This window comes from Cygnus olor, chromosome 2, assembly GCF_009769625.2.
Source record: "Cygnus olor isolate bCygOlo1 chromosome 2, bCygOlo1.pri.v2, whole genome shotgun sequence".
Classification (NCBI taxonomy): domain Eukaryota; kingdom Metazoa; phylum Chordata; class Aves; order Anseriformes; family Anatidae; genus Cygnus; species Cygnus olor.
In genome coordinates, this window is record NC_049170.1 from 95857745 (window position 1) to 95874291 (window position 16547).

At 41.1% G+C, this 16547-nt stretch overlaps 1 protein-coding gene across 1 annotated transcript in view; it reads left to right on the forward strand.

The window, feature by feature from the left end:
• Window positions 1-1803: 1803 nt before the first annotated feature.
• CTNNAL1 (catenin alpha like 1) overlaps window positions 1804-16547 on the forward strand; it is a 58203-nt gene continuing 43459 nt past the window's right edge. The window contains exon 1 of the mRNA XM_040549360.1: window positions 1804-2289. Within this exon, the coding sequence (XP_040405294.1) occupies window positions 2164-2289 (126 nt within the window). The 5' untranslated portion in view covers window positions 1804-2163. The remainder of the gene's footprint in view (window positions 2290-16547) is intronic.

Consider the following 16547-nt stretch of genomic DNA (forward strand, 5'->3'; position numbering starts at 1 on the left):
AGAAGTCTTCAAACATGTTAGTCTGCAGCATGCTAGAGCTTTTCAAATGTATTAAATTAAACCATCACAGCATGCATTCTGCTTGCCCAACACAGGACCCAGAAGCAGAGCTTGTGGTTTCCATGTCTGTACTGAAAGTACCTGAAGAGAAGTGGGAGAATGAAACCTTCTTGTCACTAGCATGGCCCACTAATGTTGCTTCTCTAGTGAAAACAAATTGAAAGCAGAAATAGAGAGTGGCAGATTGGGAACAGGACTTCTGTCTGCAGAAAGTCAGTGTAATGTTTCTATCATTCAACCAAACTGGGTAGAAAATGATTTTTGAACTGCTATTTTGCTACCATTTTTTTCATACCCAGCTTGTTTTCCTTTTCAATGTGAAGTCAAAAACTGTAAAATTCACTGTTAACCTCTGCTAATAACTCGGCTTTGAATAAAAAAATATTTATCAGACCCTTGATGTCTGATCTCTTTACTGTATTGAAGAAGACAGGTGGCAGTCTTTGAAATTAAGTGACATGAACTTAGCTGACCACACCAAATTATGCATCCAAGTGTGCGTGTGCTTCTGGTTCATTTCTAATATGAATCACAGATTCATATCTGTACATGTCAATGTGATTTATATTATGACAATATTTAGAAAACAGTCAATGAATGGGAATTAACAATTCTGAAGGACGAAATAGAAGGGTGTAGGGAGGGAAGAGGACAAAGAAAGGCACTTCTCTCTTGTGTTACTGACACTTTGTGTAGCGTATGTCTTTACTCACATGATCCAGCAGTCTCCTGTACCGGTCAGTGTGCAGGCTTGGGGAGGCTGCAGCCACAGCTGTCCTAAGCACTCTACCAAAACATATCAGAAAATAACAATTGTTTCCAAAGGCTTAGAACCTAGGTATTGAGAAAGACGTAAAGGGAAATCAAATGACCTGGAAAAGAACAAAATAGATTGTAAGAAAATGCATAAAATTTAGGAGAAAAAAAAACAAGAAATCTCGAGTGTGCTCTAAACCACTTTGATCAAACATGACTAGCATTTATTTCAAGTCTATGCCATCATTTAGATGTTTTTGTACCATGGTAGATTTACGTCTTCCTCTCTCTCATGTAGCACTCGATGTTATATAAGATGTCATTTTAGAAAATATGAGATGGTGCTGGAAACCAATTTCCTGAAGAGCTAGGAGTAGGGTCATATCTTTATCTAGGGTTATACTTGCAGTCCTGGCAATTTTCTTTTTTCAATAAATATAGATAACTCCGTGGGACAACAAACGCTGTCCTTCATCTTATATCTAGGTTTCAAAACCGTGCAAAGGATGTTTTGTGCAGAACAGGTCAGAAATATTTCCGAAGACACGGAATGATACAACATAAGAAAGCCAGATACATGTCTTTAGGGCTGCATTGTTTGAACTCTGAGAAACCAGACACAGGTCCTGGGCTCTGACTGGGAAACTATGGTGGGGTGGTAGTGCGGTTTGCTCACCTCGACGCTGGGCAGTGCATGTGGCCATGCATATGGCGCTGAGCTAGGTTCTCTCATTTCTGGATGGGAACTGCTTTGCACCTCAGTGGCCCATAGCCCCAGGAGTTTGGTCCTGATACCACAGGTTGGTGTGGACGTGCCTTGGTGGGACCAACCGGAGCTGAATTGGAATGGGAAGCCTTCACGGGACGATGCGTTAGGGAGCAAGTTCAAATACAGGTTACAAGCTGATGCTGAGGAGCAAGTTCAGCCCATTCCAAAACCAGAACACGAAATAAATAAATGGATAACAACTTTTGTTCCTCTTTGAGTACTTTTTATTTATTCAGCCACAGACGACGTGCCCCGGCACCAAGGCCGGGCCCAACCAGAGACCCACGGCAGGCCGGCTCCCGTTCCCCCGGAGGTCTCCACAACCGGGCCGGGACCCCCCGGCCGGGACCCCTGAGCCGGGTCGGGGAGAGCCGGGTCCAGGGGCAGTGTGAGGGGATGGGGATCGGGGAATGAGGAGCGGCGCTGCCGCTTTAAATCCCGTCCCGAGGGGTGGGAGGGGGGAAGCTGAGGGCTGAGCCCGCGCAAGGCAGCGGGGGGCGGGGCGGCAGCGGAGTTGGAGGGGCGAGGAGGAGGAGGAAGAAGGCGGTGGCAGGGGTCGTCTCGGCGGGCTGCTCGCCATGGCCACGTCCCCGTGCAGCAGCAGCGGCGTCTCCTCGTCGTCCTCGTCGGGGCTGGGGGCGGACGCGGGGCTGGAGATCCGCACGCGCTCCGTGGAGCAGACGCTGGTGCCGTTGGTGTCGCAGGTAGCAATCCGCTCGCTGCGGTCCGTCCGTGCGTCTGTCCGTCTGTCCGAGGGGATGCTTCAGCCACCCGAGAGGGAAAATATAAAAACAGCAAAACAAAACTCGGGGGAGCCGAAGTTCCCTGCAAGGTCGCGGGGCCGTTGCGTAACGGCCGCCGGGGGGCGGTTGGAGCCCCGGGATGGGGCTGTGGGGTGCGGGGTGCTCTGAGGTGAGGGAGGCTCCCTCCCTCCCCCCAAGGAAATAGGTGAATTTTAAGAGTTAAATAATACATAAAAGCAGCCTTAGGGGCCTCTCAGCAGGTCCCACGCCGCCCTGAGCGAGGTTAAAAAGGGAAAAGTTTGGCTTTTTGGCGGTCTGCTGGGTAGTTGTGTGGAAGCCACTCCGGGGGCTGTTTGTTTGTTAGTTCTCCTTGGGCTCTGCTTATAAAACTGGAGTTTGAAGTACCCGGTACAACCGCTCTGTCTTGAAAAACAACGAGTGAAAATAACATACAATGTTTACTTTGTAGTGTTTTTGAAAACTGATCATAAAAGTAAGTCAAAACCTGTTTCCACATCTGCACAGAACGCTTAAAGGATGTGTAACAGCGACACAAAAAGCATTCGTCCTGGTGATACCGAGTTGTCTTCGTACTGTCCTGGCTGTCTGGAAGCAAACTGTCGTAAGCCTCGTCCTGCGTTCGTGCAGCCAGGCTGCAGGACAGGCTTGTGATGGGCTTTTGGGGTTCTACACTTACCCCATGGCAATTTGTCTTCCTCCAAAGAAATCCCAGTCAGTTCAGAGTACCCTATCTCAGGGATTCAATCATTTGTTCCAAGGCAAAGTGAAATTAATGATAGAGTTCAATCAGCTTTCTGCCCCTGAAACAATGGAGAGAGGTAAAATAAGGTGACCCCTTTCAGGAAGCTTAGGAGCAAACAAAAACCTTTCCAATTGCAAAGGCTTGACGGACTTAATTACTTATGTCAAATTCTTACTGTTAACAGACTTCTGCATCCTTATTTCCCACTAATACTGCTTGAGAGAGGCTGTCTTGTTCCTCTGTAGATTCCATGCACGTGTAATATGCCATGTATGATTTTGTTAATGACCACAAAACCCATGACTACATTTTCCAGAAGTGCATCTTTCACTTCCTCTACGTGCCATATAAAGTGTCTGAGCATTTCTGAATACTTCGAGCTTACTGTTTTCTTGCTAAAGTGCTCCAAACTTCAAACAAGCTTGTTCCCTTGAAGCGTGAGTGCTGAGCTCTGTTTGCTGATGGTGTCAGCAGCAGTTAGCTAAACTTGCCAGATAGCATGCCCTACTTACTGTACAGGTTTACCTGCTCCTTTTTTACTGTTTCATGAAGATTTTTAAGTAGAGATATGGAGATTTTTTAAGTAGGGATCTCACTAGCTTGCTTTCTTTGAGTATTTTTGCAGAAATTATGTTTGTAGGTTACTCGATCTCTTGAAATGTGTTCTGCATAAGCTGTGTATCCACAGTAACTGCGGGACTTCTGCGTGTGCTTGTACAAAGTACAGTTGCAAAGGGAACTTTTGTTCTTGCTGTGAAGTTAACTTCATAGCGGACCATTTGGTAAAAAGGTGGGAAGTGCCATGTGATACTTGTTTACCACTGAAAAAAGTAGTCAGAATGTTGCTACTGCTTTTCGCTACTGCTTTTCACTACTGCTTTTGAGCAAAGAAGAAATTACGGGCTGCCCTGAGAAATTTGCTTTCAACCTCCCTTGTTTAGCTAAATCTTTTCCTTTCTTAAACAAACAACAACAACAACAACAAAAAAACCCTGCATTAATTCTTATTTTTAATTCATGCAATACTGCAAATGCATATTTGACTACTTGTTTTTACTTAGCAATTAAAAAAAAATAAATAAAATTGCACTTTCTAGCTTGCTTTACTTACAGACTATATGCTATCAGAGTATATTTACTACCAGCAGCGATAAGAGATTCTTGTTTTCCTGGTAGGAGAAACTACCCTTAGAGTCAGTACTGGATATGCTTATTAGTAAATTTTAATTAAAAAAAAAAATAAAATACAGAATTGAACCAGATCTTCATTTTATGTAGATCTATTCATAGCTTCATGCTTCCCTTTTTTGATTGTGCCACAACTGACAAAGGAAAATTGCAGACTTAAGCCACAGTATTAAGTGTATTAGCTAACACTTCTTTTTAGCTATCCACTTATCTGTACTGTGAAGAGAATTATTCTATAGTATTGTGTAAACTATTTGGCATGCAGTTCAGAAAATATGGTTTTATGGGTCAAAACCCACTTTGTTTGGAAAAAAATCTCTTTTTCTGGGTAGGTGCCTTTAGTTCTGTGTTTCACTTGAACACTGTACCATTTACATCTCCTTAGCTCTTCACTGCTGCTACCGTTTCCAGTTTAATTGTGTTAAGTTTTTTTTTATGGAAAGTTTTTGGCAACACAGGTCAGGAAGGGTGTTTAACGTGGTCTGTGCTGACTCACTTAATAACAAGTCATTTAAACAGTTGAGGAAAGGCAAAGATGAGGGAAAAAGCACTTTCCAGGATGTGGCTCCACCAGTGACTTCCTCAGCTGCAGTTATGTACCTGCTCGCTAGCCTAGCAGTAATTGGGTACCTTCACAGCTGGAGAGGAGCCTGTCTGGGTGGATCTGTTCCAGGGAAGTGTTCTGAGAAATGGCAGAATAGCTTTCTGTAAGTCTTCACGGTAAGGCACTTGAAAAAGTTCAGAGATGAAACTTTGAGCTTTGCCTGCATTCATGAAAGAAGACAGTCACTTTTCAGTCGAAGGTAACCTATCTGCCTGTGTGTAGGCCTGTCGGATCACAGCTAGCTACTCAATATTCACAAAGCCTATTTGTCACGGGCACTTTGGAAAAAGATTGTGTGCCCCCATGTTACTGAACATGTTTTTCCAACTTCCTTGTTATGGAAGATACCACTACAGGCTTTGGAATTTGTTTGGCCAACACATTCAAAGCCTAAATAACTTAAAAAAAAAAAAAAAAAAAAAAAAAAGTCCATGATACCAATGTTGCTGACTTTTATTCCCGTCAGTCTTGGATTCTGAACAAATTACAATGGTATGTGCCTTGAGAAGGAAAAAACCAAGTCTGTTCTTTATTATGGCATTGTTTCTCTGAAGCAAGCTATAATAATTCCCATTTCAGTAAATATTATATAATTATATAATGTATGTAGTGTTCTGCCAGTGTCCTGTTTTTTCCAGAATTATCTGGATTTGTGTTAGAGCCTCAGGAAGAGCCAACAACTGATGCTTTCCCATGTATGTGAAAAGCTCACTGATGTAGTTTTCAGATTGAAGGCATGACTTTAGAATGACCACACTGGATCAAGCTACAGATCGGCATAGAATCAGCGATCTTTCTGTCTTGTTGTCCTTATCAGATGCTTTTTCTTCTGCTTTTGAATCTTGCTCCTACCACCTATATTACTTGCTCTCTGATACATCATTGGAAGAGACGTTGCCAACTTGATCTTTATCAATTTTCTTCAGTGGTATAAAGTTTTCCTAAATTTCTGTCATCCCACTTTCAATCACATTTTTAAGCGTTAGTCTAAAGTTACTTGGAGATATTCCTTATGTAAACTGTTACTTACATTTGTTTAATACTTAATCATCCTTCTTTGGCCTTTTTTGAAGTTTCTGCTGTATCTTTTGTTTGTTTGTTTTCTGTGGTCAAGGTGGAGAGCAGGAACTAGAACTCATACAGTATTACGATGTGGATGAAGTCAATAAATAGAAGCATAGTGGTCTCTGTTTCTTTCCTAATAATTCGTAAGAACAGCTGCTGAGTGTATATCTGATGTCAGTAGTATCCTTATCATCCTAGTACCCTTGCAAATAATTCAACGCAATATATACTGAAAAGGTGATGTGATAGAGTAGGTCAAACTTGGCTGTAGTGTCAGGCTCAAAGGGTGGTGATCAGTAGTACAAACCCCAGCTGGCATTCTGTTACCAGTGGCGTCCAACACGGACTGTTACAGGGCCCAACTTAACATTTTTGTTTTGTTCTTAAGCTTTAATGTTTTTACTGATGATCTGAAAGTTGGGATGATGGGCTAGCTTGTTCAGCAAGGGTGTGTGAACTGTGAATTGTTTTATTACCAGCTTATCTCCTCTCCCTGTGATAACACAGAATAATCCATGTCCCAGCACAGGTTTCTGTGAAACTCCATTGGTGATCTCCCTCTATTACAATAAGCAATCATTTACTTTCTGCCTTCCTACTCCATCTTCCTTCTTCTCATTCCGTCTCTTAATTAGTTAAATATTTGTGCAGAGGATCTTTTTTTTGTTGTTCAGAATTGCTTGGTTTTCTTTGAAACTTTTGGTATAAACTTTGATTCCTAGTTCTCTTTCAGCAGAGTCTATCCTTATCCATGTAATCCCTGATCTCTACAGAGAGCTCTGGTTGTTTTGTGAGGCAGGATTTCCCTTAACAAACACCATGAGTTTTTCCCAGTACATCATATTTATTCAGGTGTCCGCTACTTCTGTTCTTCCTCATTTTCTGTGTCAATGTGTCAGGCAACATCCATACCTCAACTATCAGTCTAGTTTTAAGTGGCATGAGAAAGTTGGTATCATCTGTGGCATCTTTGAGTTCCTTGAAATATTAGTGAATGACATCTAATGTTGGCAAGTTGTACCAGTTCATTGTATCTAATGTTTTCATGGCCTCTTCTACCGTCACTTTGATTCCACAGAGATTCTCTGAGCAGGTCACAAAGATGCCTTCTGCTGTAGGGATTTCTTCACTTTCTGTCGTAGCTGAGCACAAGTATGAGTAGCTGCTCTGCTCTGTTCTCATCTTCTGTCAAAGGGTTGAGGCAAAGCTGTGTTGAGGAAGTAAGCAAGTATATCAGACTTAGCCTCCTGAAGAAATGAACTGTAAGAGCCGGTAAGTTACTTTCAGTGGAACTGCTGTTAATCTTCATGCAACTAAACAAACAGTCTATTGAAGACTTTTAACAGAGCTATGTTAAACTGTAGACACTGAGTTCAGTATGACACTGGTCTATGAATGCTATCTGTGGACTAACACTGTGTTTGGGAAAGCTGTTTTGTGGTCTCATTGGCTTAAAAAGTCCTCAGGTGCCTGGAAACTGCTAGGTTGCTCCTGTTGTATCTAGTAGCAGCAAAACTGGGAACAGCAGCTCACCTTCAGGTAGATCCACAACGCTTGTGGATATGGAGGTTAGTACGTGTCTTTAATGACGGACATTTTTTTTCTGGATTTAGCTAAGGAGCTTCATGAGAGTTTTCTGGGAATGTATGCATGTATGGTGCCAACACTGGCCAAAACATCTATGAAAGATTGTTGCATCACATAGGTGAAAAGATACATATAACATCTTCCTACAAGTGTTTGTTTCTTCTAAATTTAACAGTTGCAAAACTAGTCATCTTGGAGATTATTCAGTCATGGATTTGCCTTAATGGACTTTCACTAACAACTTTAAAACACAGAGTGATATCTTAAGAGCACTCAGACTTTCAACTTGCTATCACTAGTTTTTTATTCTTGGAAGCCTGCAAAAACTGGAAAAGTTTTCTTGCTTTTCATCTGCATCATGTGTTAGTCTTGTGTATGTCCTGGTGTTTGAAGGTCTGTAGCTGTACCATTGTGTCGAACTACAGGCTCAGTTACATACCTACTTTTGAGCTTTTTGCAAATCAAATAATACTCTCTTCTTCATTTAGAGACTGTCAAAACATTTCTCATACATTCTCTGGACAATATTCTTAAAATTAAGAATAAGTGTACTCTCATTCCTGAACTTCAGTATTTAGTCCAAGCTATTACCCATTTCAACGTATTTGCATTTCCCATGTGGCAGACACACTGAGAGATTTGTTCCAGCAAGTCCTGTGCCTGTCATGTTTCGCTAGGCATTTTTGGTACCTCTAGGCCACCTGCAGTGTTCTAAAGGTTTTTTATGTTGCTGGCTGTTCTTGTTCCAAGATGGTGCCAAGGCTTGGGATTTGTTCCTCATGGTAATCTTTGGAAACTTCCTTTTTGGAAAAAGTAGGGTAATCCATATTTGTCTTAAACCTACTGCTTTCTTCAGTGTATCTGAGGAAAGAAAACACAGTGCTCCTCTCTTTAAATACTTCTTGGGTACTAGTCTTTCTCCTTCGGTACTTTAAAAATTCCACTAACTCACAAGCAGCCGCTTCTCCCCTCTTCCAGGATTTTCTTCTGTGTGAATTAATTTGGTAGAGACTTTACTTAACAGTAGTGCCAAGTCTAATGAAATTATGAATGGCTGTGTAGAGGCTTGCGTTGTTACTTGTACTGAGTGAAGAAAACCTCCTGTTTTAGCGCTGCAGAGAAACTACTGTGGAAACAGTCGTACGTGTTAACTCTGCTGCTGAGTCGGAAGCATGTGGTATGCTGCTTGTTTACAGGGTTGTACCTCATTAGTTTCAATTAGTGACTAACTCATTGACTCTTCTCCTCCCTTTGGCTCCACAGGTGTTGTGGATTAAGTTTTGTGTGTATTCTGTATTACCACTCTTCTACCCTATGCAAACAACAAAGCTTGCAGCAGTTCTGCTGTTACCCGGTGTACACGAGGTACCCTATGCCCCTTAAGGAGCCTGCTTCTTTGTCTGGGATTTCTGCAGGAAAGTTAACCATATGAGTTTGTCACCTGACTGTAGATCCCGTGATTCCTTCAGTCACAGTACACCCGCAGTTGGGTCTCTGGGCTGATGTAGTTGCAGGTTTCTCTTTACTGAGGCTAGTTTTAATCGGCAGCTGTTTAGTGATTGAAGCTAGGTTGTTAGGAAACAGTGAAAGGGACATAGCTGGTCAGTTATGGTTGTGGTTTTTAAGGTATGCTGGGGACTGCAGGAATACCTTATACTTTGTTTACCTATCCAGAATATTCTTTTTTTTTTTAATGCTAATTACTGATGATAATTGGTATCACTAATGGTAATCTACTTCACAAGAAAAACTACATTTGAAAACTTACAACATCAGCAACAGCACAGGCATGGAAAAACCTGTGGCTTTCGTTCCATTCCATGAACCCTTGAATGGTGAAATTGGCTTTGAGTTAAGCTTCGCACCTCTGGTATGATGTTCAGTACCTTAAGCTTTGATACAATTAAGTAAGAGTAGCACGTCAAGTAGCTGAAGTAAGGTTCTTCATACTGACATAGCTGAAAGTCAACTGCTCTTTTTCAGCGGAAGCTTGTCTTTTACACTTAGGAGATCAGATTAACAGCTTTCTTGTAGATTAAACAAAAAATTTTTTTTGAGTTCTCCAGCAGAATGAATTTTAAGTCAAAACTGCCTCACAATGATACTGCACAAAAAGAATGAGAGCGGCTTTCTTGCTATTCAGCGTTGTGAACAGATGGTTTTAGACAGATTAGGTATGGAAATCCCCAAAGGATGAATTATGAATTAATGATTGCAAACAACTCTGATTATAGTTTAATAAAATTGCTGTATGGTAATATGAGCCTATTGCTTTTAGCATGGATTATTTTCTGTTTATGAATTCATTGGCAAAACATAACCCTTACTAGCCAGAGCCTTAAACAATCATTTCTACTCGCTGAATTGTACTGTATTCCATCAATAGCCTCGCTTAAAGCTAGTGGGGTAACTGAGTAGTAATACAGAGTCTGGACCCAACTGTAACTGTTAATTTGCTCTAAACAGTGAATGGGATGATTTCTTTGTTTTATACATAAAATGAATAATCAGACACCATTTATGAGCAAATACTACAGTACTTTCAGAGGTATACAGAAAAATAAAGTATTACACAGTTGCCTTTGTCCTAGAAGAAAACTTTTTTGTATTGACTTTTTATATTAAGCAGAATCAATATAACCTCTTATAAACACACAAATTATTATATTCTTTCAAATAAGAATGAAGTTGAAAATGAGTTCTAGAAACTTAATGTTTTAAGTGTGTGTGTGTGGGTGTGGGGGGGGGTTATTAAAAAAAAATACACAGGTGTCAAAATTGTTTAGAAAGGAAATATTGTCCAAAGTTACACATAATTAAATGTAGGAGTTAAACCAGTGTATGGATGTTCCCTTTTATTATCAGAGTTTGTTACTGAATTTTGGTGTTGCATTTAAATTTCCTTAAATTTCACAACTGAATGAATTTTTGTTGCCCTTCATGTAATGGTTCCTGAATTATATGCAAGTTTTGTTTTGTTGTTGGTATTTTATTTTTCTTATGCTCCTCTAAATGGATGATAGTTGCACATGCAAAGCATTTTCCAGTGTACAGTATACTTCTCTGTTAATCCCTAGGCAAGTATGTGCTTTTCAAGAAGAAATGCCAGGTGTTTCTCTGTATTGAAGTGGTATGCCAAAAGCAGCTAAGGAAGCTTTCTCTAAAAAAGGCCCGAAGAACCACCCTGTCTGCAGCCCGCAGTGAATGGCTGGTATTCATACCAGTGAAGCTGCCTATGGGGCTAACAACTTTTTGCACATCTACAGGAGCCAGTCCCAACTTGAAGTGAAAGAGTTCTCAACTGCAGGCAGTATCAGTGTTGTTCCTGCTACGTCCAACATTACAATATCTGAATTTTTAGTTCCACAGCAGTGACTTTTTCTAAATGAGAAGTTCAGAGTTGTCTCGGGCATTGTTTGCACAAGCAATAGAGCTTTAAGTATGCTAACAAAGGAAAGTTAAAGTTTGACAGGAAAGCCACAATAATTAAATAATTATTTGACATTGAGTCTCTGGTTTTAGGTTTACCTGATGGTATTAGTAAGTTCAGTTATTTTTGAGACTTGCATCTCTCTGGTGCTGAAAACTTGTCTGCATTTGTTTTGACCACATCTGAAAGTACACTTTAAACAATGCGCTCCCATCTGAGTGGGTTTTGTTTTCTTAGATGTGCTCATGCCCTGGATTTCTAGGTGCAAAATGAAAAAAAGGTAATAGCTTTGTTTATGAAATCTACCCCTTTAGGTTAGAAGATATTGAACAACAGGAGGGGAGGAAAATGCACTTTTGCAGGCTTGCACACCCCTAAGACCAATTGTTTGTTAGCTCAAGCTCACTTTTCTAGTGAGGCAGTTGTGCACTTCAGCAAAACTTCAAGATGGTGGTTGTTAGAAGGCCAATTTACAAAGAAAAGGGCATGAAAGGCTGTTTTATCCTTGGATGTGTTTCAGGACAGGTAAACTCATTCTGTGATCAGCGTACTTGATGCACGTATAAAATCTGAGGAGGTTAAATTGGATTTTCCATTTTTTTTGTTAACTTATAAGTGTCAAGTTGCTCAAAAGTGCAAATTTCAGTCTGTAAACTTCCACACATCTTTTCAAAAAGAGAAGGAAATTGGAACTTGGATTGTTTGAAAATGAAGATCTTTGCCACTGTCACTCATTTCTATAGAAATTCTGAAGACACCTTTTCTTGGGGGAAGATAAGGCAGTCCTCTGACTTGTAAGGCATGTAAGAGTGAAAAATGTTAGCTTTGTTTGATCAGTGGTGAAGCATTGCTGAACATTCTTCAGGGATTCTTTTCTGCTGCTGTTCTGGGGGGAGGTTGGGGGGGAGAATGGCAGGAGTGCACATCAGTTTTCATTTACTTTTCTGCCTTGTATCTGTGGATCACTGGTGTTCCCTGGTTTTAAAGGAGTCTGAAAAGTGAATGTTAAAAAAGCAAGTGTATTTCTCCTTTACAACAGTGTCATTTTAGTAGTACTATTAAAGTATTTATAAATTCCACATAATGTCTTGTACTAGTGTGAGTTGTGTTTATTCTTTCTCTTGCTTCTCTAGAGCTCCTGCAACTCCCCCCCCCCCCCAAAAAAAAAAAAGTTCAAAATAACTTAACCACACTGCAAAAAAAAAAAAAATCGAGTTTTCATTACTCTAGGGGGGAGGGAAAATCGAAATACCCCTCACCCCCTTCCTGTGTGTGGGGGGTGGGGGAGGGAACCAAACAGGCTGGAGGAAATAAATTAGCGTCATAAAAGTCAATTGAACAAGGTCATCTGTATCTTCACTTTTTGGATAATCATTTTGTTGGCGTTTGGTTTGGATCTTGAAGTTTAAAGGACCCTTGGATTTCTAAGAATGCATTCGGCACAAAGAAAGGGCATTCACTACTATAGTATGGCCATGCTATGAATTCAGTCCTTTCTTTTGTTCTCTAAACAATTCCAAGAATGTGTAACAAGTGAATAGTAATGATGCTAATAATCCGAGGGGTGTATTCAAATTAGAAGTTGTGTACTCTTGCCTTTCTTGGCAAACTTTACAAAGAGAGGTCTGAAGTAGGTTTTGAAGCCTAGATCTGAAAGAGCTGAAGAGGGCTGTTCCGACCCCTTCCAAATGATGTTGTGTGTTGAAGCTGTTATGCATAAGAAATACACAAATATTTTTAATTAAAACTATGATTTGCAGTTAACCAAAACTCTGGATACAAGTGTAATTAGCTAGTACCTCATTTACCTCTTTCTTTTTTCTTTTTTTTCCTCCTGGACACCCTTGCTTAGCCCTTGTTGGAGGTAATCAGTTAGGCAGATCAATAATCTGAGTTGGTAGGGCTCTTTTGTTGCTTGTCAGCTTCTGCTTGTCACTGCCTGCCCTTTGTTTTTCCTTCTTCCTCTCCAGAGGTGAGGTAGCTTATCAGCTTGTTAGGCACTAGGTGTGAAAGATTGCCAGAGGCTCCTCCAAGCATTTCCCTGCAGATAAGCGAACCAACTTAGGTTGTTAAAGTGGTTTATTTCATTAGCTTCCCTGAAGGCTTTTATGAAAGGCATGTACCAAAGCAGTGAGAAGATGCTTTTGGAAAGCCTTCAGGTAAAGATGCGACTACAACAGTCCCAATACTATAAGTCTAACAGAACTCAGCAGTCTTGGACGTGCAGCATATTTGTACTGCCCTTTGCATACTTCCTGCAGGCAGTATGAGGTAAATACATAAATATGGGTAATGGGATCATACCACTTGGAAGCTGTTCTTTTACAGAAGCTGTGATGTGAGGTCCTTAACGATGTGTTGAGGTCTCTGCAACTTCTGCAAGGAAGGGTTGGTTGCCGCTCGGTAATGTGCAGAAGAAACTTCTGTTTCAAGTGTTCATAAAGCAGAGGCAGTGGTCTCAAATACTGTTTTCAGGATAAATAGAATATGGGTATATACAGTTAATTAGTGCGCTAGCAGTTAATGCACTTGCATTTCATAGGATCTTAGAATATCCTGAGTGAGAAGGGACCTGCAAGGATCACTGAGTCTGGATCCTGGCTCCACACAGGACCACCCAAAAACTAAACCCTATGTCTGAGAATGTTGTCCAAACATTTCTTGAACTCCGGCAGCTCAGTGCTGTGACCACTGCCCTGGGGAGCCTGTCCCAGTGCCCAACCACCCTCTGGGAGCAGAACCTTTCCCTAACACCCACCCTGACCCTCCCCTGTCCCAGCCCCATGCCGTTCCCTCGGGTCCTGTCGCTGTCCCCAGAGAGCAGAGCTCAGCGCCTGCCCCTCCGCTCCCCTCGTGAGGGAGCTGCAGGCCGCCATGAGGCCTCCCCTCAGCCTCCTCTGCTCTGGGCTGAACAAACCAAGGGCCCTCAGCCACTCCTCAGCTGTCTTCCCCTCTAGACCCTTCACCATCTTTGTAGCCCTCCTTTGCATACTTTCTAATTGCATACAAAATTTCTCTTTGGTTGATCTTTTCCAGCATTTGAAAAAAAACTTTCAAAGATGAATTCTTACAAAGGAAAACGGAGTAGGAAGATAAGGTCTTCCAAATCTTAAATAAATAATAAAAGATCTGCATGTTAGCCAGACCTCTAAAAAGTATATATACACACATATATGAGTGCTTAAAACTATAGAAAATGGTTAATAAGGCTTTCAATAATGCCTAGATGTGCATTTAATTTTAACACTTCTGATTTCTAGGGTGAATAAGCAGGTAGTCCTTGTCAACTTCTCAAGTTCCCTGAGGCTTGTCCTTTGTGACGACGGTAAGTCTCCCTGGCAGTTCTGCTGGCAGTCTGGATGGGCTGGATGTCGAATGCCAGCTGCTGCTTCTGCACGCTCTCAAGTGAGGTTGCATTCTGTAGCAGATGTGGATGTTAGAGTGATGTGTGTGGCTGACCTGCTAAATGAGTCAGAAGACCTGTCTGTTTGTCCTTGGGTAGTTACACAAGACTGAATGAGATGCCGTACCTAAAAGTAGTATTAGAAGTCATTCCCTGCCCTCCCCCATCTTGATACAAGCTAACAAAAGCACGAACCAGGTTGGAAAGTCTGTCATGATCAAGATTTTTAGGTCCCATCAACTGCAACTAAATTTGCTTTACAGTACACTTATGTTGTAGGGGTTTATAACTTCTTGCCTAGCATGTAGTACTATTGCATTTTCTTAGCAAAGGCTTTCGACTGCTTCTATTATACTTCCCTCAAAAATGGATTTCTAACCTACATGAACTTAATGGAAGATACAAATGTGAAAATACACAGAATGTAAGAGGAGCTGTTACTCTAAGGATGCTACGGGGCAATAGCTAATCCTCACTGCATAGAGAAAATACCTTAAATATTTGCTCTAGTAGGAAAACTGATTAGTGTGAGGCAATAACAAATATTACTCACGCAAGTATAAATCATCCTACGTACACTGTGTGTAAGGAGGTGTGTAGGGTACCTTCCAACTTGATTTCTCAATTTAACTTCTGTTTGTGGGAGTGGCTGTGAAATAGCTACGTTTCCGCTGGTGTTATATATAGTAGTCTATAAATACTTCCTGAAACCCAATCTCTTAAATATCACTTTATTCTGTCATGCAAGACTTAATTACACTGATAATAAATAGACATTAGAATATTTTTAGCTAAGCATGCTGTCATGATGCTTCCTGTGCATGAAGCATATAACAACTTAAATATCACTATCTGAAGGCTCTCCAAAAGCTTTGAAAACAGCTGCTTGAAAAGTGCCATGGTTGAACTTGTTTCCTTAAATATCAAGTACATCTTGATCTATTATGACTGTAAGTTAGTTTCAGTAAAGTTGTGGGAAAAGACAGTTTTCTGGGGGCTGCTCATAGCAAGTGACTGAAGATTGTAACTGACAATCTTTTGAGACAGCACAATCCTTCAGCCGATCATCTAAGTCTCATCCAAGCATTTCATGCAAAAAGTATGAGTCCTTATTCAACAGAATATAAGTATTATCAAAAGGACTGCTTCCTTTCTAGCACCTGACTGGTAAATTCTTAAGTAAACAGCGTGTAGTGTATTGTTCTTGTTCAAAGAGGCTTGCAGGTAATCTCCTCAATTCTAAACTCCTGCCCAAACACCACAAATGTTAGTGACTGGGTGATGCATGATCAGTATACAGCAAATTAAATATTTGGGAGGTCTTAAGTTTAAAGCAGAGCTTAGATAATGTTCTTGGAGTCATAGGGGATTTTATTCAAAAATAAAAAACAAGAAAGAAACACAGCAGTAATAGTTCTGGTCTGATTACCACTGGATGGGCTGTGAGTCACAGCCGTATACAGGGCAAAAAGTAATTTTTTATAATCTAAAACATCCTTAAACACTAGATTCATAGAATATCCCGAGTTGGAAGGGACCCATAAAGATCATTGAGTCCAACTCCTGGCACCACATGGGTCTACCCAAAAATTCAGACCATATGACTGAGAGCACAGTCCAAACGCTTTTAAACTCTGACAGGCTTGGTGCTGTGACTATGCCCCTGGGGAGCCTGTTCCAGTGTGCAACAATCCTCTTGGTGAAGAACCTCTTCCTGATATCCAGCCTCAACCTCCCCTGCCTCAGCTTGACACCATTCCCTGTGGGTCCTATTGCTGGTCACTAAAGAGAATAGATCAGCGCCTGCCCCTCCACTCCCCTCATGAAGAAGCTGTAGGCCGCGACAAGGTCCCCCCTCAGCCTCCTCTTTTCCAAGCTGAACAGGCCAAGTGACCTCGCAGCTGCTCCTTGTACGTCTTCCCCTCTAGGCCCCTCACCATCTCAGTAGCCCTTGATTGTTTGTTTTAAGCTTAATTCTTCACCGAAAAAGTCTGAAACTGCAGTGGCTATTGGCTTGAAATACAGTATTAAAATTAATTTCCTCCAATAGATTTGTGCCTCTGCTTTTTCATAAATTTGAACAGAGGATATGTCTGAGTATATCCTGTCACGCTTAACATTTCATGAAAGAAAGAGGTATTTCTCAGAATTATACATTCTTCTTGCTTGCACAGCAATG